Genomic DNA, 27,180 nt, shown 5'->3' with positions numbered 1-27,180 from the left:
ACACGAGGACAATACGTCCGTATTGTGTATATTACGCTATTATGCAAGGCACGGTTTGGTGTAGGGTTGCCCTCCAGGGAACTCTGCATTTCCAAGGGGTACCTTCTGGGAAGAATAGAAGGAACCTGAATGCCAATGGCTCCATTCAGGAGCTGTCAGGGATGGGGATGGGACTGGGTGTGGTGGGGTGGGCTCTGTCCTGGAGCTAGAGTGGAGTGTGCCTGCGTGGTGTGTGCAGGTGTTTGTGTACAGTATTATTGTGCATGTGTGTGTGTCAATGTGTCTGTTTGTTTGTGCATGTGTATGGGTGTGTTGGCATCGGATTGCGAGTGGTGTGTGCGTGCGTGTGTGTGTGTGCGTGTGTGTGTGTGTGTGTGTAAAGTAGACGAAGAGCTGATGAGATGTGTGTGTATGTGTGTTTTGTACGTGTACGTATGTGCATGTTATTGGGAATGCCTGCGTGTGTGTGCTTGTGTTGCTGTGTGTAACGTAACGGTCATGAAATGGGTATCTAAATTAACTGAAAAACAAATACAACGTGTATGTGTACAAAACAAATACTACATATGTGTTAACTCACATTTTCTCCTGTTCGTTCCCGTGTGTGTGTGTGTGTGTGTGTGTGTCTGTGTGCGTGTACCAGGATAAGCCAGGCGCAGTGAGCATGCCAGACCTGTATGAGGCGCTGTCTCTGGGGGGCTTCAGTGAGAGCAGGCAGCTGCTTCTCGTGCCCTCCCAGGCGGGCATCAGTGGCCCCAGCACCCCCCGCCAGCTACAGGGCCTCCAGGACCAGCTGCTCAAGATGCTCTAGTCTAAGCTGCCAAAGCACCAGCAGCATTGGGGTGTGTTCCTTGAAACCATAGTTGCTAACTACATTAGCTACTTTGTTGTTTGCAGTGCAATGCATTGGCAACTACCCAAGTTGCTAACTGGCTAAAAACTTTGCTTTCGAAAAACGCACCCCTGCACCCCAAGTCACCAACGATGGTCCATCAGAATACATGCGCATGCGCACACACACACACACACACACACACACACACACACACACACACACACACACACACACACACACACACACACACATACACACATACACACGCATATTTTAATAACTGCCCTGGAAGAAGAAGTGTACTAAAGATGAGTAGAAAAGGCAAACACACACACAGACACAGAACACAGACACACGTATACAGATGCATACACACACAAACAAAGCCCCACATTTTCAGGGGAAAAGTAATGAATGTGTAAACAACCATACCCACATAAAGTCATATTAGGGAATTCACTGAGGGGAAATTGGAAGAACTACAGAGAGAGAGAGAGAGAGAGAGAACGAGAGAGAGAGAGAGAACGAGATAGCCGCACAAGTCCCAACTCTGAGTTTACAAACATGAAATGACGTGTGTGTGTGTGTGTGTGTGTGTGTGTGTGTGTGTGTGTGTGTGTGTGTGTGTGTGTGTGTGTGTGTGTGTGTGTGTGTTGGGGGGTGGGGTTAAAGTTCACAGAGCGGTGTAGCAGGAACTTGTTTTCTTTTCAATGTGTGTAGACCTTAAACAGGACAGGACATTGCCCGCCGAGAGGGATTTTATGTTTGGGGACTTTGATCTCCTGTTTTATAGATTATTGTATAGTATTGCGCTGGTGTGTCTTTGGCATGGTATAATGCAGTGTGATGTAGTGGAAGCATCACTACATATGTTACTGTTGTGTTTGCTTTCCTCTGTCTATATGTACACAGTCATACATTTGCATGTATTTTTTTGTGTTTAAAATGAAGTACTTGAGTGATTGTATGGAGAAGTAGAGAAGTGTCAGATGTGGGCCATCTGCATGTCCTCATCGCAGATGTGTCCAATGTCAAATGACAGGGAAAGTGCAAAGCAGAGAGAGACCAAACGAACGCAAGCTAATTTGCAACATTTGGGAACATTGCTCTGCTAATTTCATGCCACACATAAGAAGATCACAAGCACAATCATTATGTCTGTTCAATGTTCCCAAACAACACAACCGCTTTTGCAGTTATTTCTCTTTGGACCCATTGTGTCAGAGTTAATCAATGGCCCACGCCTGTAAAACATGCCCGTCTCAAGTTTAAGTGTGACTGCCAGCTTTGACTGCCTTGGTCATGTTTGAACGTCAATGCTGGTTTGAATCGGCCCTATGCTTTTCAAGGCCTGAGGTAGCCATTCTTCGCGTGAGAAGTCTTTAAGTTGTTGTCTGTCCACTTAAGCCAGGCTGCTGACAGAGGGCTGCATTGTCAGGATGGTGTCAATGTTCTAGGGTGACCCTGCGCCTGAGGCAGATATTGACACACTGGATAGTGTTGACAGGCACGGATTATGACTCCATGGGCCCCTGGGCCAGGCAGCAAGAAAGGCCCCCCTTCCATGGGTGTTGCTAAGTTTCCAAAAAGATTCAGAGTTTTAGGCCAGATATTACAGAGACCCTATGTTTTAGGGGGCTTGTGAGTTTGTCCCATGATTAAAAAATGAAAATACAGTTAGAAGTACAATATTAACACATTATGAGAATTGAAATATGGAGGCTTGGGCCCCTGGGCCTGAGCCCGGTAGGCCCATGCACAAATCCATCCTTGAGTGTGGATAATCCTAGATACAGTACAGGCTATTCGGAAGCTTTTCTGTGAACTCCATTAGAGAATGATTGTATTGCTTTGCATTAAGAAGATATGATTAGGTTAAAATATACATTTAAAAGATATATTTATGTAGAGACATTTTGCTACTTGCATAATATGTGTGTAACAGGGTAGGCAATGACTTAGGGGATGTTTTATGTAAACAGTCTTTTTTGTATATGAACAACACATATTGTAATAGAGGTGGACAGATTATATTTAAAGTTATTATCAACGTGTTCTAGGTGCCAATATCAAACACTGCTCAATCAGTGACCTGTAAAGGTATTAATGCTGCACTCATATTGTCCATTTCATAGGGCAAGAGATTAGCTTTGCACGCAAGTTATTCAGAACTGCAGTAGACACGAAATACTATGTGGGTAGCAAAACTAAAAGCACTGACATACCGTATATGACTTTTTTATAATTTATAACTGATGATTTATAATATATAACAGATAATATAACTTATATGATGTGGTATATTGCAGAACATAGCCCATGTATTGTTCAGATGTTCAACTGTAGCAGTATTCAACCACATTACCTATTCAACAAAACCTCATGCTTACCTCTTTCTGACTCATTGAATTTAAGTTGAAAAAATGTAAAAGGTTGATTGGTTGCTGTCATTTACCGGCCTAAAGGCTGACCTAAGGAAGTGTTTTATTTTTTCCCTCAATCATTTCTTAGGTTACATATCAGTAGTGCTTTAAGGTTGGTTAACCTTAAGTTGTCTGTGAAATGACAATATTTCAAGGTCTAGTCGAAGTTATAACCGGACATGTTTACAAACACAACTCTATACAAAACCTATGTATTATTATTACTTCTCTGGATGTTATTTTGTTGTGAACATATGAGGATTTTTTTTCTATTCCATTCTTCATCTTCAGATTGACTTGACCTGAGATTCATTCTTACTATGTCCAATAAAAGGCTGTTTGGCATTTGTGTGCATCATGACAATTGCGTGATGTGTACTTTTCAGGAACAAGGCCAGACAACCACATCCATGTTACACAATGATGACACTTAGATGGTGTTTACACCTATCTGGATATTAAAAGCGGATACTTTTTCATCTGTTTACATGTAAAGGCAACATGTAGATAAAAAATAAAACTCCATTGTAAAAGGTGCATTTTAGCCCTCTAAATGGAATTAAAAATTCTGTTTACGTGCCAATGGAAGGCCAAAACCAATGTGTTTAAAAAATTTAAAAAAAATCCATATACTCATAAACAGCTTCTAAGATCTAATGATGTGTTATACAACCCTAAATGAACATGTTTTGGTCTGAGAGTCACAAGACCATCAGCCTGTGAGATGGTTGCGGTATTGACTTGCTCTACTTAGGGCCTCCCCACCCAAATGCAAACAAGTCATGGCGCCTGGGGACACATCCTGTTTAAAGTCAACAGGCAGCCGACACTCTCTGCTCAGGACGTATAGTTCATGCGTAGTGGCTATTTTATAAACAAGCAAACTCAAAACTCAAGGTCAGTGTGCAAAGTGCAGCTCTAAAACTATCGTTTACAGGAAATTTGTAAACAATAGATGGAGAGCTCAGTGATCGACCTGGGGATGTTTTGCTCATATTACCCCAGACAGGCAGCAGCACTATGGATGTACTCACTCCTCTTTACCTTTGAGTATTTATGTCAAAACGTGAATAATTACTGCTCAATGCAGTCAAGATACAAGATACAAGATATTTTATTTGTCATGTGTATATATATGAAACATATATATACAATGAAAAGCTTCCCTGCTCTGGGAGTCCCAAAAAAAGGTTAAAAAGAATGTTAAAAAAGAAAAAATATATATTTAAAAAGTTGAAAAAATGGCAGGTTGGAGAAAGGGGAGATGTGATGAGTGGATTTCTTCCTATGTTGGTGATTTTGTATTCAACAGTCTGATACATTGAGGGAAGAAGCTGTCCCTGAGTCGGCTGGTGTGAGCACGTAAGCACCTGTATCTCCGGGCAGATGGTAGAAGGGTGATAGTAGGGTTGGAAAGGGGGGTCCACGCGCACCCCCCGGCTTTTTTTACGCCACCTGATTTTTTTGTATCTTTAGAGTGTCTAGTTCCAGAATCTGCCAGGTGCCAAGCTGAAATAATGTCCCATGGCCTTCATTTTTAACCATTTAATGCACCTGACAGGAACCCAACAGATTGACGCAATGACAGAGAATAGGTCATAACTTTTGAAGTAAACTACATACAGAGACAAATTAACACATTTTCCCACACAATATTGACCTGAGGTATTAATTTAAGTTGTTGTTTTTGACTTTTGACAACATTTAAACGGCATATTTGCTCAGAAACAGCCATAAAATGACCCAAAATATGTAGACACTCAATATCTTTTCATTCTTTTGAGTTTTGTTGTCTCTTTTTCACCACCTGCTCTTCCTTTACCATTTGCAGTGTAAATGTGAGTATTATATTGCGTATTAAGATGAAATTATGACCTCCAGTCCCCATTTTTGACCCTTTAATGCGCCTGACTGAAACCCAACAGACTGAAACAATGATACAGAATAGGTCATAACTTTTGAAGTAAACCACATACAGAGACAAATTAACACCTTTACCCTCACAATATTAACCTGAGGAATGCTATTAAGTTGTTGTCTTTGACATTTCACAACATTTGAACAGCTATTTGGTCATAATCAGCAATAAAATGGGCTAAAATATGTAGACTCTCAAGTATCTTTTCATTCTTTTGAGTTTTATTGTCTTTTTGTCCACCACCTGCTATTCCTTTATCATTTGCAGTGTAAATGTGACTATTATATCGGGTTTTAGGCTTAAATAATGACCCACAGTCTCCATTTTAACCTTTTAATGCGCCTGACTGGAAACCGGCAGATTGAAACAATGACACAGAATGGGTCATAACTTTGGATGTTAACATCATACAGAGAGATAAACACATTTCCCCATACAATGTTGACCCAATGAATGATATTAAGTTCTTGTCTTTGACATTTGACAACATTTGAACTGCATTTTTGGTCATAATTGGCAATGAAATGGCCATTCAAGTAGGCCTATCTTTTCATTCTTTTGGGTTATATTTATTTTTCAACACCTGCTCTTCATTCATAATTTACATTACAAAGTGTATTAAGAGTATTACGCTGGAATAATGACCCACAGGGTTCATTTGTAACCCTTCAATGGACCTGAATGGAACCAGCAGATTGCAACAATGATACAATTCATTGGGCAGTCATGGGTAAGCAGTTAGAGCGTCAGACTTGTATCCCAAAGGTTGCCGGTTCGACTCCTGACCCGCCAGGTTGGTGGGGGTAATCAACCAGTGCTCTCCCCCATCCTCCTCCATGACTGAGGTACCCTGAGCATGGACCCGTCCCGCCGCACTGCTCCCCAGGGGCGCCACTGAGGGCTGCCCCTTTGCACGGGTGAGGCATAAATGCAATTTCATTGTTTGCAGTGTTCACTTGTGTGCTGTGGAGTGCTGTGTCACAATGACAATGGGAGTTGGAGTTTCCCAATGGGCTTTCACTTTATTTCTTTCAATGGAGGTTAACTTTTGAAGTAAACCACAGTACAGAGAAAAGGTAACCCATTTTCCCATACAATACTGACCCAAGGAATGCAATGAACAATTTTTGGCCTTTTATCAACTTTTAAATGCGCTTCTGGACAAAAACTGCCTTTTAAAAAAGCCCTAAAATCTATAGAAATTAAACTGTCATTCTATTTTGGAGGATCACAGCAGCAAGCAACCCATCCACACTAGTGTTTTGTAGGTGCATGACTACCTGAATAATGCATCTTGATCCAAGTGACCAGATTTGTAAAGTTTGTCAGCCATGAGTGTGTTTTACACTGGCATGTTACTCTGTCCTGTACATTTGGCATAACAAGCCAAACAGTCTATGTCTGCAGAAAAAGGTGAAAGACACATGTTCATGTTACAAATTACATGTGGAGGTTTTGCAATAAGAAAAAGGAAAGAATATATGTACACCACAGATGCTCCGTTGTCGTGAGACACCTGACGAAGACCTTACAGGTCGAGACGTTGTGTGAGCTATTGACATGTTAAATGATGACAAGGGAGCTTCTGTGGTGTGCGGATAGTCTTTCCTTTTTTCTTGTGTGTTCTTTTATGTCCTGCACCCACGGCAATTGCTTTTTGGGATGTGCCTTTACCTCACATTTTTGGAAGGTTTTGCTAACAAGTCTTAAAGAAGCCTCCATTGTTTCTTGAACTTCTGAATGATGATGGTGCTAGTTGGTTATTAAGTGGAAGATATATTTTGAAAATGAGATACTGTTTCAATCTGAAACTCAATAACATAATCAAATGTATACTTTAAATGAGCAATGAGAAGCACCCAATAAAAAGACTGCTTATTTTCTACACATTTTGGGTATTTTAATGCTATTTTTGTCCAGGAACACGGTTTAAACGTTGATGACAGTCCTTCACAAGTGCTTCATTGCATTTCTTGGTTCAGTATTGTATGGAAAATGGGTTAGCTTTTCTTCTCTTTGTGGCTTACTTCAAAAGTCAACCCACACTACGTCTTTTTATAAAGTATTATATATAAGTTAAAATGTTGTAAAATGTCAAATCAACAACTTCATTTCATTCTTCAGCTTAGTATTGTATATCAAAATGTGTTAATTTTTCTCTGTATATAGTTTAATTCAAAAGTTATGACCCATTCTGTATCATTGCTTCAATCTGTTCCAGTCAGGCGCATTAAAGGGTTAATAATGGAGACTGTGGGTCCTTATTTCAGCCTAAACCCAGTATAATAGTCACATGTACACTGCAAATGATAAAGGAGGAGCCGGTGGTGGACAAAAGACAATAAAATTCGAAAGAATAAAAAGATACTTGAGTGTCTACATATTTTAGGCCATTTTATTGCCGATTATGACCAAAAATGCTGTTTAAATGTTCTGAAATGTCAAAGACAACTACTTAATAGCATTCCTCAGGTCAACATTATATGGGAAAATGTGTTAATTTGTCTCTGTATGTAGTTTACTTCAAAAGTTATGACCCATTTTGTATCATTGTTTCAGTCTGTCGGGTTTCAGTCAGGCGCATTAAAAGGGTCAAAAAATGGAGACTGGAGGTCATAATTTCAGCTTAATACGCAATATAATACTCACATTTACACTGCAAATGATAAAGGAAGAGCAGGTGATGAAAAAGAGACAACAAATCTCAAAAGAATGAAAAGATAGTTGAGTGTCTACATATTTTGGGTCATTGTATTGCTGTTTCTGACCAAATATGCTGTTTAAATGTTGTCAAAAGTCAAAAACAACAACTTAAATTCATTCCTCAGGTCAATATTGTATGGGAAAATGTGTTAATTTGTCTCTGTATGTAGTTTACTTCAAAAGTTATGACCTATTCTCTGTCATTGCTTCAATCTGTTGGGTTCCTGTCAGGTGCATTAAATGGTTAAAAATGAAGGCCATGGGACATTATTTCAGCTGGCACCTGGCAGATTCTGGAAGTAGACACTCTAAAGATACAAAAAAATCAGGTGGCGTAAAAAAAGCCGGGGGGTGCGCGTGGACCCCCCTTTCCAACCCTACTATGAAGTGTGTGTAGCTGGGGTGGTGCGGATCAGCTATGATTCGTTTGGCCCTCCTCAGACACCGCTGGTTGTAAAGATCCTGGATGTTGGGTAGATCTGATTGGATTGTCCTTTGAGCAGATTTGATGACTCGTTGGAGGTCTCTCCTATCTTGGGCAGTGGTGTTACCATACCAGGCTGTGAAATTACCAGTTAAAATGCTTTCTATTGTACAGCGATAGAAGTTGGCCAGTATCCTACTCTCCATTCCATATCTGTGCAGCAGTCTCAGAAAAAACAGTCGCTGTCTAGCCGTCTTAGTGATGCAATTGATGTGATGAGACCAGCTGAGATCCTCCTTGATGTTGACTCCTAGGAAGTTATAGCTCTTAACCCTCTCCACTGATACAGATACAGAACAGCATTCAGGACAACAAAAATAACACTTTCAATTCTATTTTCTGTTTTGTTAAAGATCCACATCCATAACATACATGTCTGTTCACAACCAAACTTTGTACTCCTTCACTTTAACTGACCATTCTTGTACAGTTGACCTTGTCAGACGTGTACCTCCCAAAACATGCACACTGAAAACAGGACTCCAACTCATCTAAGCATGTGGTACATTTTTGTATTAAAAAGCCATAGATCACATATCCAAATACAGCATGTACAAGTTCTTGATGCCACAGCGCCATCTGCTGTGTATATTCTGTACAAACACACTAAATAATCCCCACCAGTAATGCAGCCATGATGTTTTTCCATTGTCACAGCCCCACAGCCTCAAACAACCCACTCAATTAATCCCAGTGTGGAAATCCGTAATCTTCTCATAAGATTGATGAAGAATTAGTTTGACAATCCTACTTTCTGAAAGCAAACAATCAGGACTACATAATCCCCAGCTGTAAATCATAAGGAACACGTTTTCTCCTCAGGAGGTTTTGATTAAGTCCACACAATGCATGCCACATAATATTCACTGTTAAATGAAATTTTGGAAGTGGGAGTGGACACATCAATGACAATGACTTTTTCTGCTCTCGAATATAATTACACATTACCAAAGGGAATCTAAACGTTCAAAAAGATTTTAAATAAAAAAGCAAAATAAATCCACCATCTTGACACGTTGTATTATAATCAAACATCTTCTATTAGAGTAAGATAATCCAAACTCCACCCACCCAATTCAAAGGAGTGTACTCAAGTTTGGTCTTCTAAAGGGGCGTTTTCCCCTCCTTCTTCTTGTCTTTCTGTGGCATTTGGTGACTGCTTGCATGATATGCGTGCTACCGCCATCTACAGTGCCAAGGGAACTCCATTCATTCTCAACCTTGAGTCTCCAAAGGTCTCCTAACCGAAGGTCACCTAAAGAGGCATTCACCTGACATCACATGGATCCAAGAAATGCATGGGCTTGAAGTGTCTTACTCTAATAGAAGATGTTAGTTATAATCCTAGCACAGACAAAATCAGTAAGGCCTTTGCTTTCTGTTAGGTCTTCTTCTCATTGTTTACAAACATTTTTTTTGTTTTGTTTAAAAAAACAAGAACAGTCAAATCTGCCCTTTGACATCTTGCAGCGTACTCCATCTCCGTAACAACGGAGACACATACAGGAGAAGTTAAACCATTGTCCATCCTCCGCAGTCTTCATCTTAAAAGCATTGACACAATGCTCCCCTCTCCACGTGCCGAGTGTACATGATCACGTCCTACTCCCTCTGGCCTCTCAGGCTTTCAGGGACTGTGCGAAGGCGGCGTACTCTTCTGGGTAGTAGCGCTTGTAGTTCTCGATCTTCCTCCTGATCTGCGCTGGCGTGTCCTGATAGTAGTTGATCTCATCTCGCGCCATGGCCTGCAGATTAAACATGGGGCAGGTTAGAAGTAGATTTAGTTAGTAGTAGACGGCTGGACCAGCTGTCAGGACAGGCGGCCAAAAATTCCAGCGCAAGTTTAAAGGTGACTGTTTCGGATGTAAGTATTGTTGTAGCCAACTTTGCTACAGTACTTTATATTATTTTAAGGTTTATATTATTTCAAATTAATACCATATTCTGACAAGAAGGGAACACTGTAGGGATTGCTCAAGTTTCCTGAGCAGAGAAGTAAATTACAGTTTCCTTGAGTCTTGTGGGTTTTGTCCTTGCTTAAATGTGCAACATGCAATATTTTTAGTAGTTCATTTCCAGAATCTATGCTGCCCATTCACAAATATTTTTAACTAATACTTACCGCCACAATTTAATTCTAAGTATACATTATGACTGGGAAAACTGCATTTTACATACATGAAAAGGGGGACCTTCTCCATGGTCCACCATTTTGAATTTCCAGAAAACGGCATTTTTAGCTGCAAAACGTACTGCCCTTTGGTCGTACTAGTAAATATTGGTTTATTATTTATTAATATCCATGAAAAGATTACATTTGGCAATAGACAGCACAGTTTCAATGAGCAGCATATTTGCAATACCTACTCTGGCCACAATCTTACACAGTGCACCCTTAGTTATTTAGTGGCACTATAGGAGGCACTAGCCTAGGAAATCCCATGCTGCTTTGCACGATCATTCCGATCTGAAGGACTGCATGGCTGCTCCTCCAAAAACTGGCCTGAAATAGGGAGCCAATCAGAGAGCAGAGAGGGGTGGAAAGGCGATAACACACATTTCTTGACAAACAGAAGCTTTTCCTATGAGTAATTGCATACTCTAGGTGGCCTCCAGACTCTCACTAGTCTAGTGCAGGGGTTTTCAATAGGTGAGGCGCGCCTCCCTTGGGGGGCGCCAAAGAGCGCTTGGGGAGGCGCGGCAACACACGAAGAAAGGTGCACTTTCTGTAAATATCTAGAAGCCAATGAAATGCACCCTTTCTACTACCACTACAACAATAGAAGTGAGCAAAACGGGGGAGTCAGAAACGTAGGAACATGACCTTGTACGCCTATGTGTTATAATTCAATTCGTCTTTACTTTCTTAAATAATATTTGAAGTTCGGGTGGCGTTATTTGGAAGTAAATTGAGACCGACGACATGGTGCGAGCACTGGAGAACTGCCTGTGCTTTACCCGACTTTTATTCTTGAACAGCCAGCCAGTGAGTGAGAGAGGGGAGAGAGCGAGCGAGGGAGAGAGAGAGACGAAATGACAGTAAAGCGCCGGTAAGAGAAAGGGGGAAAAGAGGTGACGTACGTGACGGCTCGTGCCATCACTCCCTCCCAAGCGCTGCTAAAAAGTCCTCGCGCACGATAAACAATCTTAAAGATTTGCAATGGACATTTTGAAAGCTTCAGTTAGTTTGTAAACTTCGGAGGGAATTCGCCGACTTCAGGAGTATGAAGTCGTCAACTTGAGAAAAAAAAACAGGGAAATGCTGGATGGCATAAAGGTTCACGCTTTCTAGCAGTCCTAAACAATATGCGTTTCCCTCGGAGGCAAGACGCCTCGGGAAAGAAGTCAGTTTTGAAACAATATCGCCCAAATTGTAGTAGTAGGACAGCAGCGCGCGACAAATTCCACATCAGCGTTTGTAAATTAAATGTGAATAAAAAACGTTTGGTGATGTGACAGTTGCGACGAGGATGTGAGGGGGAGGATAAATTGATAGCCTCATCTCAGTTACTCCTAACTACACAGCTGTGTGTGCTCTGTCCGAGAATCCACTCAAGCAAGGCTACAAGTGCAGGGTGACTTGCGGCTATATCGCTTCTGTTCTGCAGGCTACAACCCGGAATCGAACAGCTTTGCGCATCAAAGGCGTGTCGTCATTATTTTCAACCATTATTTGTCAACTGTTCTTGGCAACGAAGCAATAATCTGGACAGGCCTTCTGTTCCTGATGTTACTGTAACAGTAGCCGCCATTAAGATGGAAATATTGTGAAAGAATAAAAAAAATTAAAAAGAATCAAAATGAAAAGAAATACAATTTCATAATAATAATTTAAAAAACATGTAGGCCCTATTAGGCTATCAGTTGTTATTGAAACAGACGTTCATTTTGCATCCCTGAACAAGACTGTTTTAAATAAGGACGATATATAGCCTACATGTGGGACTATTGCACATTAGTAGTACCATGCATGTGGAGCATCGGACTAACAGAACATGGAGCCTGACCACACAGTAACCCAAACCCACAATCACAGATTAAGGTATAGGCAAGATGAGGGACACATGCCATGTACAGACATACATCACATACACTCTGAAATGCCTATTTGAGGGTAATAATTGATAGGCTAGTCTTGGTGTAAAGTGTGGGTGGGTTGTGTTTTTTCCGCGGGGGGAGGGGGGGCTTGGTTATCTTTATCTACTCCAAGGGGAGGCTCACTGTCAGTGAAATTGAAAACCCCTGGTCTAGTGTAAACCAAACAAAGCTAGGCCTGCGTTACCTTGTAGTTCTCCCCATGTTCGCGCATCATGTGCTGGGCGTACTCAATCATATCCCTGGACATGGTCTTGACATTCGGCTTTGCGTTGCTTGCTTCACTCTCCATCGCTGCAGGGGGATGAGAGGAAAAAGTTAACCACGAGGACCAATAGACCTTGATGAGCGTTGCTGTTGTGTGTCCTGGTTGGCATTACGTGTAGTACTCTACATAGCATAGCATAATATACTGTATATTTGCAAAAACGCCAAGAGTACACCGAGACAACCTGCGTATTACCTGAGATCACGTATGGCTTCCTAACGATCATGCCGTCTGTGTCAACATCCATTGAATCACTTTGAATGTGCTGAAAATGAAATAAAAATCAAGATAAATCAAAACACAGAACTTTACAGTACAGAACAGTATTTCCATTATCAACACAAGCCGAATAGCATCTCTGCTGCTAAAGCTGCGTGAACTTTGTCATCTAAGACAAGTCTGTAAAAGTCCTCAACAAAGTTCCAGACGAGAGTATTAAAAACGTTTTCACTGAATTGTGATTAAGGCTTATATTTTCAAGGCAACACTTAAAAGATATTTCAAATGTTACCTACTATCAATCAGATAATGATTTTCGTTATCAATACTGATGCTGACTTCACTTTTCATTGTGCATATTATAAGCTTCCCTGAGGACTTTTACAGACTTGTCTTAGATGGCGGAAGTAAAGTTGACGCAGCTTTAGCAGCAGAGAAGCTATTCGGCTTGTGTTGATAATAATAAACTCCTGGACTATTCACAAACTTTCAAATGCTTCGTTTTGTGAGTACAGACCACATTTGTACTACTGTAGAAGTTTGGTGTCATGACATGTGATTTTTGTGGGCTAAGTCTGGAGATACTGCCAGGGATCCATTCGCGCTGGTGCCAAGCTATTCGGAATAAACATTTAATAACTTGGTAACTCTGCTCATGTTCGCCCAAGGCAGAAAACACTTTGGGTGGACTACTGGATGGATGTCTCGGTTCAAATGACATTAGGGTGAATCTACTCCGAACCATTGCTTTAATGTTCTGTAACATACAGTAAGCAGGATTGGGTAGAGCTACCCAGCCTGTTTCTGGAAAATTGTTATTTGCCGTTTATAATGCACAATGCTTTAATAATGCCTTCCATTTATTGCCTCTAGCTGTGTTCTGTTCATACAGTTACTTTATATGAAGCATACTAGAGAAATACTGTTTTGCATGAATTTTATTCTGAATCAGTGTGAAACTCGGGTGTCAATCAGGGGTTGTGTGAAAGTAAATGGCAGGCAAAAAAACGTGATCCAAGCAGGTCAGAATGATGAGGTGACTGATGATCATAATATGTTAACTCATGTCACGAGGGAAACAGTTTTACGGTTCTGAAGCCAGGAATGGCACCTATTGGACACAGGGATTCTGTGAACTGCTCTTACCTTGGTCTGCTGAATGGGCAGCACGGACTTGGAGCTGTGCTGCAACCCCATGTCTTTCAAGTTCTGCTGGACCGTTTTCTTGTTGTCCCATGCATTCCTGATCTGTTTACTGCAAGTCATACAGGGAAACAGGTTTACATCAGGGAGACAATTGCTACAACCACCCTAGGCACAGACTCCGTGCCCACCCAAAATTTCCCTTACACTGTGAGCAGGCTTGTACGCATGTTATACACTATACCAAAATTATTTGCCTACCCATGCAAATGATCAGACACCTAGTATGCAGACCGTTTTTAAAGCACGTTTAAAAGAACGGGCCGCTCTCAGGAGTTCAGTGAAATCCAGCGTGGAGGATGCAACCTGTGCAGCAAATTTTCCTTGTTCCTAGCAGGGCTTGACACTGGCACCTGCCAACCAGCCAAATGCTGGTAAAACTTGGCTGTGGCTGGTAATACTTTCAGTGTCACTAGCCAATTTGGCTGGCAGCTAATTCCTTGGTATAAAATATGCATTATAGCTGCCTATATTCTGTTGTTTACCCTTTGTCTGCCAATTGTTTGTATTTAAGTTCAAGAAAAAGCTCAGTAACTCAGTTTGTATTTGCTTGATATACTTCCATGTAGAAAGCTATACACTCATCTTGCTTTTGCACCTCACCTTAGGCGTACACTATCATGATTAAGAAAAATAAACAATATAAAATCTGTAGCTGGTGGAATACCTGAATGGCTAGTGACTCGGGAAAACCACTAGCCATAGTGGCCGGTGGGTGAAAAAGTTAATGTCAAGCCCTGGTTCCTAGGTATCCCACATTCAACAGTCAGCTTGCTTTATTATGATAAAATGTTAGAATTTGAGAATAAACAGCAACTTGGCTACGAAGTGGTAAGCCCGTAAACTGATGGAGAGGGATCGGCGGATGCTGAGTCGCATGATGCAAAGAGGCCACTGACATTCTGCACTGTCAATTGCAAGATACCACCCAAGATCTTGGGTGGTATCTTGTAGTTGATCAAGTTTGTCAACACAAGAAACAAGAGAAGCGCTGTCAATCAATGGTGATGGCTGACTGACAGATCAGGGTCAGTTTTACTCTTTTAACTAACATAATAGTGGTCAGACTGATGCAGCAGAGAGCTGATCTCTCAACCATTCTGCAATCTGAGAAAATGAAGAGCCTTTTCCACAACTACCACAAACGATCTTAAGCAGTCATTGATGCTAAAGGGGGCAGCAGGCAGCATCAGAAACTAGGGTATGTAAACTTTTGATCAGAGTAATTAGGAGTTTGTGTTGTGATTCTGTTTTTTTGAAAGAGTAAATGCATTTGAAAGAGTAAATGCATGGGATTGCTAATAAATGTTTTCATCCAGTCACTCACTAGCAATGAGGGTCATTCCATGTCAATTCACATGATTCCCTAGAATCTCCCCAGGTGACCCTCTCCGATTTACCCGATATCTCACATACAGGTACCTTTTGATGTCAATTGAAAGAATACCAAGTATTAGCACCCTACGTCCAACGGTTGCAGAGATTAAGCCCTCCAAAGTTGGGGTGCCATGCCCACTTTTCAAGCCTGTGAATTGCATACAAAATTTACAAGCAGATTTAGACACCTCTGGTTTTAGTTTGAAGGAAGATACAGGCCTAAAAATCACCATGGCCCCTCAATATGACCCTGTCTACCAGATGATGTACTTACAAATGGCATGCCTTGATTATTTTTGGCTATATTAAGCCTTAAAAACTGAATTTGTGAAACGCGTGTTGAAAAGTCTTGCCATTTTGGGGCTCCATATCTTGGAAACTATGTACGCTTTGGGAGTTATAATTGATTTTCCATCATATTTGGGAACTGTACAGTGTATTCTGAAAAATGTAGGGCGCTCAGACTTCAAAAGATAAAATAGGAGGGACTCAAAAACAGCTTTGGGACAAAATGACCTTACGGTACCCTCTTCTTCAGGGCTCAAATTAACCATGTGGGCACTTGATGAGTGGAACGCCCTTTTAACCCCATGTACAGTAGCACTGTATCAAACATTCAAGCTTGGAAAAACTTTGTTTTTCAAAGTTCTTCATATTAATCTTGGCCTTCAAAGTATATGTTTTTCTCTATATCTTATCACAGTGTCTGTTTTGTCTGCTGCCATCTGCTGGTCTAAAAAAGTAACAACAGCGTAATGTAAGAAAACAAAAGGGGCTGGAAAATCTTGCCCGTAATTTACCAATAAAGCACTGTAATTATTATACAGTATATTGCTATGTACTAATTCTGATTTTAACAAGCATGATGAATAGTAATAGTTTAAATAATTTCCTAAGTGTGACTGCTTAATGCTCAATCATGATGCCAGTCCCAAGATGGCCTCACCCTGCACTACATTTCTACCAGACATGGGGGTGGGGGTGTCCTGTCAGAAATGTAATCATAATTGAGCATTCTGCATAATGCTCGTTAAAATCATAATTAATATATAGCAATATACTGTAGAATTAAAGTGCTTTATTGGTAGCCTAGCGAGCTCAACCCCTAGAAGCGTCTAGATTTCTAGGCTACTTTATTGGTAAATTATGGGCAAGATGTTCCAGCCCCTTTTGTTTTCTTACATTACACTGTTGTTGCGTTTTTTTGACCAGCAGATGGCAGCAGACAAAACGGACACTGTGATGACATAGACACAAACATATACTTTGAAGGCCAAGATTAATATGAAGAACTTTGAAAAACAAAGTTTTTCCAAGCTTGAATGTTTGATACAGTGCTACTGTACATGGGGTTAAAAGGGCGTTCCACTCATCAAGTGCCCACATGGTTAATTTGAGGCCTGAAGTAGAGGGTACCGTAAGGACATTTAGTCCAAAAGCTGTTTTTGAGTCCCTCCTATTCCATCATTAAAAGGCAGAGTGCCCTACTTTTTTTGGAATACACTGTACAGTTCCCAAATATGATGGAAAATCAATTATAACTCCCAAAGCATACATAGTTTCGAAGACATGGAACACCAAAATGGCAAGACTCTTCATCACGCTTTTCACAAATTCAGTTTTTAAGGCTTAATATAGCCAAAAATAATCAAGGCATGTTATTCGTAAGTACATCATCTGGTAGACAGGGTCATATTGAGGGGTCATGGTGATTTTTAGGCCTGTATCTTCCTTCAAACTAAAACCAGAGGTGTCAAAATCTGCTTGTAAATTTTGTATGCAATTCACAGGCTTGAAAGGTGGGCATGGCACCCCAACTTTGGAGGGCTTCATCTCTGCAACCGTTAGACGTAGGGTGCTAATACTTGGTATTCTTTCAATTGACATCAAAAGGTACCTGTATGTGAGATATCGGGTAAATCGGAGAGGGTCATGTGGGGAAGGCGTGTGAATTGACATGGAATGACCCATGAGTGAAAAAAAAGCTTTTGTGAAGAGCCATTACCGTGCATACATTTCGCCCTAAAGACATCACTGCTGTCTCTCTGTCTGTGTCTGTGTTCGTGCGCGCACACGCGCGTGTGCGTGTGTGTAATTCCGTGATTCAATGGCCACAGACAACTAATGTGTTCTGTCCTGGCCACCCCAGTGAAAAAATGTCCTGGCTACGCCACTGCCATGTAGGTCGGACACTGCTGTAATGATGGAACAACCTTCTGCCAGTGGTTGTTCCACTTATGGACAGTAGAAGTTCTCATTAAGCATTTTCGGCAATGAGCTATTGGGCACCGATGTGGGCTACAATACTAATATACAATGCCACACATTTAGAAATATGGGTTATGACGCCAATCAATAGGACTTCGTTTAAATTAAATTGCTGTTATTTTCATCGGTAGTGTTAAAAGGGACACGGGAGGGACTGCGTTGAAACGCTAAATCAGCTAACGTTAGCCATAAGCGGGTGTCTTACCATTCAATCGTTGGTGCTAGCTTTCTCCTCATCTTCTTTTTGAGCTTCTTTCTGTCCTTGCCGTAATCAAACTTCTTATTCTTCCCGGACTTCTTAGCTTTTGGCATTGTTTCTGTAAAACAACTGCTATAACGGGTAGGCTGTGTTCCGATGTGTACCACTGAAGCACTCCGTGATCTAAACACGTGTATTAGAATCACGTGACAATGAAACCAGCGCTCACTGATGACGTCAATACAAAGCCAGCTGAAATAAACAAAATCTTCATGAGCAACATTCATTTCAGTTCTGTTTATTTGCTAGACACATGCCCAAATTCAAGACAGGCTAGGAACACAAAAAAAACAGTTATGATAACGTAAAAAAATTAAAACTAAACTAAAATATGACATTAAAGGGACAGTTTGGTCAATTTCAATATGCAGTTGTATTGCTCACGCTACCCTTGACTTGTCAGTACCTGGTGATGCCACATTTTTCGGCTCAGCCCTTTCCGAGATATGAGCAATTCTAATGGGGGCAGCGTTTGTTTACATTTTTAAAAAATGAAACATAGGCCAACTCCAAATATTTTCCCAAAAGGTACTGCTGTTTGCTAGTTGTCTGCTGATGTTTTATAACCTTTTGGATGTTTTTGGGAATAAATAAAAAATGTTTTTTTGAAATGTAAACAAAGAGCTGCCCCCATTACAATGACCAGGATCTCGGAAACGGCTGAAGAAGAAGAAAAAAAAAAATCTCAGGCACTGACAAGTCCAGGGTAGTGTGAGCATTACAACTGCATGTTGAAATTGACCAAACTGTCCCTTTAATCCACTGCACTCTGAGCCTGGGTGTGTAGTAGCAAAGCCCTTATAGAAGGCCCTACCTTGTGCTACTCAGTTGAATTTGAGAGTGCCATCATGCTACAATAGGTTTCTTCAAAGTGTAAAAGTGTGCTTACTCCTACAGTCACAAACATCTGGCTAGCACCCAGGGGCAGAGCTAAAGGGAGGGATGAGCAGGGCACTTGCCCCTGGCCCTCCCCTATTGTGAGCTTGGCAAGCTGTATAGGGGGCCCTATAAGTGGCTTGCCCTAGGCCCCTGTTTGCAATTGTTCCACCACTGCTAGCACCCCCTCCTCTGGGAACCATAAGCATCATTGTATGCAACTTGTAATGTTTGCATGCTGGCCTTTTTTTTCCTTTCTTTTTTTTTTTTAAATAAATAAATAAGAGGACCAATGGTGAGCAGTGTAGAGTGGTGTGTATGCCTTGAACAGAGCCACTTTTACTTGAGTGGCGCAAAATGTAAATTTACGGATTTTGGCAACATAGACCTAGTTATGAGCCGATCATTGAATGGACTACTACAGGCTTCTGTGCAAGGTTATATTAGCATTTACGACTAGGGCTATTACTTTATTTACTTATTTTCAGAGGTCTGCTTGTTTCCAAGCATACAATAGATATGAACATATCCATGGTTTCCAAGGACTATGCGAAAGCAGTCTATTAATAACAAAGTATCAATGGGGCACAAGTTAGTGTGCCTACCAGAGGCACTGAAGTAGTAATAAGCATGCGTGTAAATTTGTGGGTTTTTTTTTTTTTTTTTAACTAAATTACAGATAATCTGTCCACATCCAGTGTGGAGATGGGAAAATAGTCAATAGTCTGAATCAAGAAAGATATTGCAATGCAACAAACAATCACCACTTAATTCTTTGTAGATTTTTTTATTATTTCATTTTTTTAAGGAAATGGTGGGTTGGGTGAAGGGAAGAAAGATGTGTTCTTTCCACTCATGACACTGTGTCCAGATCTGATAGAGAAGCATCTTTCCGTCTTTGTAACATGTTAAGCTGCAGAAACACAGAAGACAGGAGGTTAATTTGGCATCAAATATCATTAGCATCAGACATTTCAGCTCACTTTTCCAACATGACAAAAGCATAGGATAAAAGCAAAGGATTTCATGTGCTTACTGTATATTGTAGTAAAAGCAGGGCCGCTGCTAAGGTTTTGGAGGCTCTGAGCAACAACTGGTCAGTAGGACCACCTCATAATGAAATAATAATAATAATCTACTAAGTAGCCCCTTAACGCACACCGTACCACCAGTGGCACAATGTAATAGTCATTGAAAAGTTAAGTACCGTAGTGCTACACTACTTCGACAGTGGACAGGGCCTCAAGTAAAGACTTTGTCATTGCCATTCTGGCATCTGCAAATTTATGGTGGCTGCCCTAAGCACTGGTTGGTGACCTAAGCACTCTGCATACTCTGCTTATGTCTAGCAGTGGCCCTGAGTAAAAGTAAGGATGGGCAGTTTTTTGGCTAATCAATAGAACCAATAATGATGACAGTCAATGATGACATGTCAATGTTAAAAGAATGAGCAAACACATGATCTTGTTGTCGATTTTATGAATAGCTCAGCTGGCTAGTGCACCGTACCATTATGCCATGGACCAGGGTTCAATTGTGGTCCGAGGTCATTTTCCAATTAGATTAGATTCAAATCAACTTTATTGTCACTACTAAGTATAAATACAGGGCAACAGAATGCAGAATGGAATAAATGCAGTTAAAAGGTACACTGTGCAGGAAATGGTCAAAAAAGGTATTGCAACTACGCTGCTCGTTGAAACTGGGCTGCCTATTGCCAATTTTGATCTTTACATGAAGGTTTACTAAGTAATAAACAAATATTTTCTATTATGGTCCAAGTACAGTCATTTTTGCAGCTAAAAATGGCTATTTTTGGAAATTCAAAATGGCGGACCATGGAGAAGATCCCCCTTTTCATGTATGAAAAGTGCAATTTTTCCAGTCATAAAGAATACTTAGAATTTGATGGTGGTGGTAAGTATTCATGACAAAGGTAACATTAGTGAATGGGCAGCATTAATTCTGGAAATAAACAACTAAAAATCTCACACAGTGTCCCTTTAAAGAAAAAAATGACGCAGTGACATAATAAAATGATAACAGTTATCATTGCTTCATTTCCTCTTCAAGGCATGAAAAGCCTGACGACACACAACAATCAATGTCACCTCCCCATCACATTTCCAAGAAAGAAAGAAAGAAAGAAAGAAAGAGACTGCTTAAACCACAGTGGAGATAGATGAATGCTGATAGCATGAACCCTCCCCTACCTCCTGTGTGGCTGTGGCTACCCTCTGCTCAGCTTCAGATAGACGCCTCTGCAACTGGTCGTTCCTCTCCTGGTACTCAGCCACCTGCTGATGGTACTGCACAAGACCAGAGCAGGACAAACAACAACAACAACAACAACACATCAGCCATAAGGGACAAGGCATACAGCAAAGAAGGTATCACTTCACTTAAAAGGTAGAGTATGTCATTTTACTCGTTTATTTTCAATACGCTTTATAACGCGCTCCCCTCAACTAAAGTAAAGAGCAACTGGGAGCTCATTCCGCAAGACATTATTCAAAGGCAAACAGCACTCCAATTTGTTTTGACAGGTTATAAGGTTAAAAGCAGCTAGGAGTGCCATCCTCTCCTCTCCTGCCTTTTCTCTTGACTCGTTTTGCGGACATGGAGAAGATCCACCTTGTGTATGAAACTTGTCATAATGATAATGAAGATTTAGAAAGAAATGGTGGAAGTAAATATACATACATGAAAAAGATGACGGTTGGCAATGGGCAGCATTCATTTTGGAAATGAACTACTAAATAACATGCTCTACATGCTATCCCCTACTGTACATCTGTAACTATTCCTGAGCTCTACTTGTGCCATGTTTATAAATCTGCATCCGAATAAAGCCTGAAGCATGCTGGCCTTTGGGTAGTGCACAGTACTGTAGATCGTCATGTCTGTGACACACACACACACCCTTCATTTTCTGACCTTAGATGCATCATGGTAAAGAAAATGTGTCTTAAAAATACTGACAACAAAACTGTGGCTAATGAAAAGGCAGTATGGCTAGTGACTTTGGAAAACCACTTGCCACTGTGGCAGGTGAGCAAAAAGTTAGTTTCAAGCCCTCTCTCACACACACACACACACACACACACACACACACACACACACACACACACACACACACACACACACACACACACACACACACACACACACACACACGCGCGCGCACACACGCACGCGCACGCACACGCACGCACACCCTCACACATACACACCTTCAGTTTGGCTTTGCGCTGCCTCTCTATCTCATTCAGGAGCTGCTGGTTCTCCTGCTGCAGATCTATTAAACGCTCCTCGAAGGTGGCGCTATGCTCATCACGAGCACAAGTGGCCTCCAACGAGATTTGCAGACGCCGCATCTCGCCTCGGCACCGTGACAGTTCCACTGCATGACTACAGTAAACACACAGGTACATGCATATGTAGGTTACATTAGTGCCTGATCTTCATATTAGAGCGCTCACTGTCAGAGCGTTTAATCGTGCTCCAGCAAAGGGGAGTAGATTCCCCTGCCGGCACTCAAACCTGGAACGTCTGGTACTTGATTAAGTGTTGATCATTACAATTTCTGACAGTTAGGTTACAACACAGGCTCTGTGCAAAATTGTTAATCCTGTTGTAGTGAAGGGGAGTTTCCCCGCCAGGAGTCATACACGGACCTTCTGGGGTTCCAAACTGCGGTTCTGATGGAGCGGCAGTCGGCACCGGCTTGAGCGATTACATTGGTGGGTGTTACAGCGGTGCCTTGCTCAAGGGCACCGCAGCCATGGAGTAGGGTAGTGAGTGGAAGGATGGGATACGAACCCAGCTCCTTAACTTTTAGGACACGACTTCCTCATATTGTACATGTCTTGTTTACGAAGGCAAATCTCCATGTTCCCACATGGCTGGGAATTTCAAGACATTCATTTATTCTCCATTCAAGTGTCTCTGCAGTTTGCATACACCAATTTCCATCAACCTCTGTCAAAAGCATGTTCGAAATAAATGTCTTGGCAATTGGCATGCAGTACACCAACTTCCATCATCCATCGTCAAAAGCATTTTAAGTATGAATCTGTAGATTTTAAATCTGCACTTACTCCATCTCCATGTTCTTCATCTTGGCCTGTGTGCTCTGGAGGGTGAGGTGCATATCGTCCTTTAGCCGCTCAGCGATCAGGCACTGTTGACATGGGACCGCCACTTCACTGCTCCCCTCTTTGTACATCTGACAAGAATAAATACAATATACATTAGGGCTGCACAGGTTATCGCAATATCACGGCTTGCAATACACGTATCACAAAAAGTTTTCAATTTTGAATAACAGCAAATTTGGTGAAAAGGTTAAAAAAATGCATTTAAAATGTTGACATTTTAAATCGATGCTGTACATTAGCCATGTTTTTTCCTAATAAAAAATACTGTTGAAAATAAAACATTGCTCTCGGTTGTTTTATACATGATGAAGTGTAGAATAGCAAGTAGAGGGGAAAATGTATGTATATATTAAATATATTATATATTATATTTATATAAATTATATTATATATTAATATATTATATTTAATATATATTTATCGATATCGCGGTATACAGTCATGTTATCGTGTATCGCATATTTTTCCTAATATTGTGCAGCCCTAGTTTACACACTGTACCTCTAAAGCCACACCACGCGTAAACACAAACTGTTAAATCAACAATACTTTTTACAGGACAGAGGAGTTAATACTGCTGGTGCGATTTTTGTTCCCCAGTATTATCCTGGTTGAACCTTGCAATGTACTTAGAATTAGTTTCAAGACAAGCAATAAGGCTTTAAAATCAATTCTGATAAGAGACTGGTAGCCAGGGTAGGGACCTTCAAACTGGCGTCATGTGATCGCTTTACTTCATTCTAGATAACCACCTTGCTGCTGCATTTTGAATTGGTAGCGCTTTAATAGTTTTTGGGGTAGGATAGTAAAACTAAAAAGGCCATTACAGTAGAGCCCTACAAAGGCAAAGTGCGGTAACTATGGTCAAAATGTGTCCCGTTTTAGAGATATTGCTTTGTCAAATTTGCAGTGACTGCAATATCCAACCCAATACGCTTTGAAGGCATTTTTCTCAATTTCAATGTTGGTGTAGTTTAAAAAAAAACCATTCCTTCATTAAAGTTTTGTTATTTTAACAGACACACAATAACCCCAATCCGAAGGCACAAACTGAGACATGTACACATAATGTTGGCGTAGTTGCTGCACTTTCCCTTGGTACTGCAGTGTGGTCTGTTCACCCTACTGGTGATGATGAATGCATGCATCCTTTTTTGTAGATCTCCAGGTGACATGAAGTGTCAATTTGAGCTCACCTTGTCAAGTTCCTCCTCCACTGCTTTCCTCCTCTCCCGGCGGGCTCGCCCACTCTGCGAGTCCTTATCAGCACCTTCCTGCTGGCAACCACAAAGGCCAAACACAAGAGCTGCCATGACCCATTCAATTCCACTGTCTACACCAGGGGTGTCAAACTCATTTTTGGTTCAGAGGCTACATACAGCTGATTTGATCTCAAGTGGGCCAGACCACTCCAGTAAAGAAATAGCAAAATATCACACAAATCTACTTGTAACGGAATCGCAATGCTAGTCAATCATCTCATGGTGGAGGACAGTGTTATATCAGGAGCATTGACTGTAGAAAAGCAAAAAAGCGAGTTGGCAAAGTTGATATCAAGTGTTGAAAACTTGACTTCTCAAGACATCTGTGTGTGTGTGTGTGCGTGTGTGCGCCTGTGTGTTTGTCTAGTCTAGCATGTGTGTTTGTCTGCGCGCGCGCGTGTGTGTGTGTGTATCAAAACGTTTAATTTAACTGCACATTGGAGTCTGGAGTCTGGTGTGCCAACACCTATTCTATGGATGTTTGACAGTAAAGAACACTTTAACTTACCAGCTGGAGAGCTGACAGCTCCTCTGCCATGCAGTGTATCTGGACGTGGCACTGTTTCTTCACCTTCTCCATCTGAAACACAGCAGTGACATCACTAACGCAGGAAAATGATGGCCGTGGCTAAGGTAGGCCTACAGTTACACAGGGGACACAAGTTCAAGTCCAGCCCAAGGACACTTCCCCATCCTTGTAGAAACTGATATTGTAATACTATGTGTATGTGTGTGGGTGGGTGTACGTGTGTGTGTGTGTGTGTGTGTGTGTGTGTGTGTGTGTGTGTGTGTGTGTGTGTGTGTGTGTGTGTGTGTGTGTGTGTGTGTGTGTGTGTGTGTGTGTGTGTGTGTGTGTGAGTGAGATACTGTATATATATAGAGAGAGAGAGCGCGAGAGATCTGACTTTGGTGAATATATGTGCAATGATGTATGTGATGTTTTTGTATGCATGTATGCAATATGCTACTGGACACCTTCATTTCCCTCGGGATTAATAAATTATACTCTACTCTATACTCTATACTAATTTCCCGGTAATGGAACAAAAATCACATCATAAGTCTCTAAAAGGGTAAAGTAGTTGTGTAGCACGAAGGTGTAGGGTTGGCTAGGGAATTGGTGGAGACATTACAATGGAAAATTGTCCAGGTATGCCATTTTTGCATTATATTTGTGAAAAATTGGTGGGGACAAAATAGGTTTATGTCAAAACAATCCACACCTAACTGTACACATGTAGCACAACGCCAAGCCTTCACGAATTCCACAACCTTGTAAGGAACTCCATTACATTGGCCTTCCAAGAATTTCCCACCTTGCTACCATGATGAATGAAGATGTACCAGGTTATTACATTACTATCAACCCGAGACACCTCTTGAATTCAGCACTGCTCTTACCTTGGGCTGACGAATGAGCGACATGGATTTGGAGTCATGCGGTAGCCCCATCTCTCTCAAGTTCTCCTGGACCGTTTTCTTGTTGTCCCATGTTTTTTTCATCTGTGCACTGTGAATCAAACAGATTTGTGTTGGTGGTGGCCTGTAGGTCATAGCTTCAGTCGTGTCTCATCCGGGTTATTATTATACCGTAGTTCCCTGAATAATATAATCCTTTAAAAGGTGCACTTGTAATATTTTTAGTAGTTAATTTCAATAATTCACACTGTCCATTCATACGTTACCATTTTAACAAATACTTACCAACACCATTAAATTCTAAGCATTCATTATGACTGGGAAAATTGCATGTCACATACATGAAAAGGGGGATCGTCTCCATGGTCCGCAATTTTGAATGTCCAGAAATAGGCATTTTTAGTTGCAAAACTTAGTGTCCTTTGGTCATACTATTAAATATTGGTTTATTATTTATTCATATTCATGAAAATACCAAATTTGGCAATAGGCAGCACAGTTTCAATGAGCAGCATAGTTGCAATATCACCCCAACCCCACAAAAAATACATTTCCCAAGCGCTGAGAACAGGTTGATATGCATTACTATACTGACCTCTGCTGGTCATTGGGAGAACAATAGGTAAAAAAAACATTGCACACTTCTCAACGTTACCCAGTCAATTTTAAATGCGGTGGTTTTCCCGAACCATTCAATAACTAAAATCCATACACCCACCACTTTTGTAGATGGTATGAGTCTAGGTGCTTAATAAACAACCGTCCACCAGTGTAAATAGACCAAAGAACAAAGACACAAAATTGCCAAGGGGGCTTATGCCTTACCATTCAAAACCTGGTACTAGTTTATCCCTTTTCTTCTTTTGCAGTTTGTTTCTGTCCTTGTTGCAATTAGAGGTCTTACGCTTGCGAGGCTTCTTTTTAGATTTCCCCATTGTATTCTCACAAACTTAACTTCAGTAAGCACGATCGACAACTTGTCTGCAGAATACTTGCTACACAAGCCCGATTTGAACTACACGCGCGTGTTGGGATCACGTGATAAATATCACCCGCGCATGCTGATGACGTGTATAATCAGCTGCTGTAAACAAAACAAGACAACAGCCGTGTGTCTTTTTAGTACATTATTTTTACACGTAGGCTATGCAAATGCATTTTTATATTTTTTCTTGTGTCTACACTTTCTGATGATATTTCTATCGCATGGTTATATTGCATGCATAGGCTATGCAACACTTAGGCCTAATGGTGTGTTGAGTTATTATGGCAACACAGGCTGGCTACAGGCTCATAGGCCTGCAAAGTGCTTTTCTTGTTTTCCTTCTACTTAAAATAAACTTAAAATAATCACCTAGTGCAGGTTTAATATTTGAATAATTTTCAAAGGGCAGCATGTTTTCAAGAAGAA

The 27,180-nt window shown here is 41.0% G+C and overlaps 3 protein-coding genes across 3 annotated transcripts in view; 1 reads left to right on the top strand and 2 right to left on the bottom strand.

Annotated features, from left to right (window-relative positions):
- Window positions 1-955, top strand: part of arl10 (ADP-ribosylation factor-like 10) — a 9,267-nt gene extending 8,312 nt beyond the window's left edge. Inside the window, exon 4 of the mRNA XM_063202430.1 lies at window positions 644-955. Within this exon, the coding sequence (XP_063058500.1) occupies window positions 644-811 (168 nt within the window). The 3' untranslated portion in view covers window positions 812-955. The remainder of the gene's footprint in view (window positions 1-643) is intronic.
- A 7,904-nt stretch (window positions 956-8,859) lies between these two features.
- LOC134452640 (nucleolar protein 16-like) lies at window positions 8,860-18,204 on the bottom strand. Its single transcript, XM_063203127.1, has 5 exons — window positions 17,999-18,204; window positions 14,092-14,200; window positions 12,922-12,991; window positions 12,646-12,752; window positions 8,860-10,108 (listed from the first exon to the last, which is right to left on the bottom strand). Exons 1-5 carry the CDS (start codon window positions 18,103-18,105, stop codon window positions 9,983-9,985), a joined length of 519 nt encoding a protein of 172 aa, XP_063059197.1. The 5' UTR covers window positions 18,106-18,204; the 3' UTR covers window positions 8,860-9,982.
- Window positions 18,205-19,699: 1,495 nt separating this feature from the next.
- LOC134452644 (sodium channel and clathrin linker 1-like) lies at window positions 19,700-26,804 on the bottom strand. Its single transcript, XM_063203133.1, has 8 exons — window positions 26,595-26,804; window positions 25,752-25,860; window positions 24,859-24,930; window positions 24,285-24,365; window positions 23,029-23,156; window positions 22,162-22,339; window positions 21,142-21,237; window positions 19,700-19,841 (listed from the first exon to the last, which is right to left on the bottom strand). Exons 1-8 carry the CDS (start codon window positions 26,702-26,704, stop codon window positions 19,782-19,784), a joined length of 834 nt encoding a protein of 277 aa, XP_063059203.1. The 5' UTR covers window positions 26,705-26,804; the 3' UTR covers window positions 19,700-19,781.
- Between the last annotated feature and the right edge of the window lie 376 nt (window positions 26,805-27,180).

Source organism: Engraulis encrasicolus, chromosome 7 (assembly GCF_034702125.1).
Source record: "Engraulis encrasicolus isolate BLACKSEA-1 chromosome 7, IST_EnEncr_1.0, whole genome shotgun sequence".
NCBI lineage: Eukaryota > Metazoa > Chordata > Actinopteri > Clupeiformes > Engraulidae > Engraulis > Engraulis encrasicolus.
This window is presented reverse-complemented; position numbering and strand designations above follow the sequence as displayed.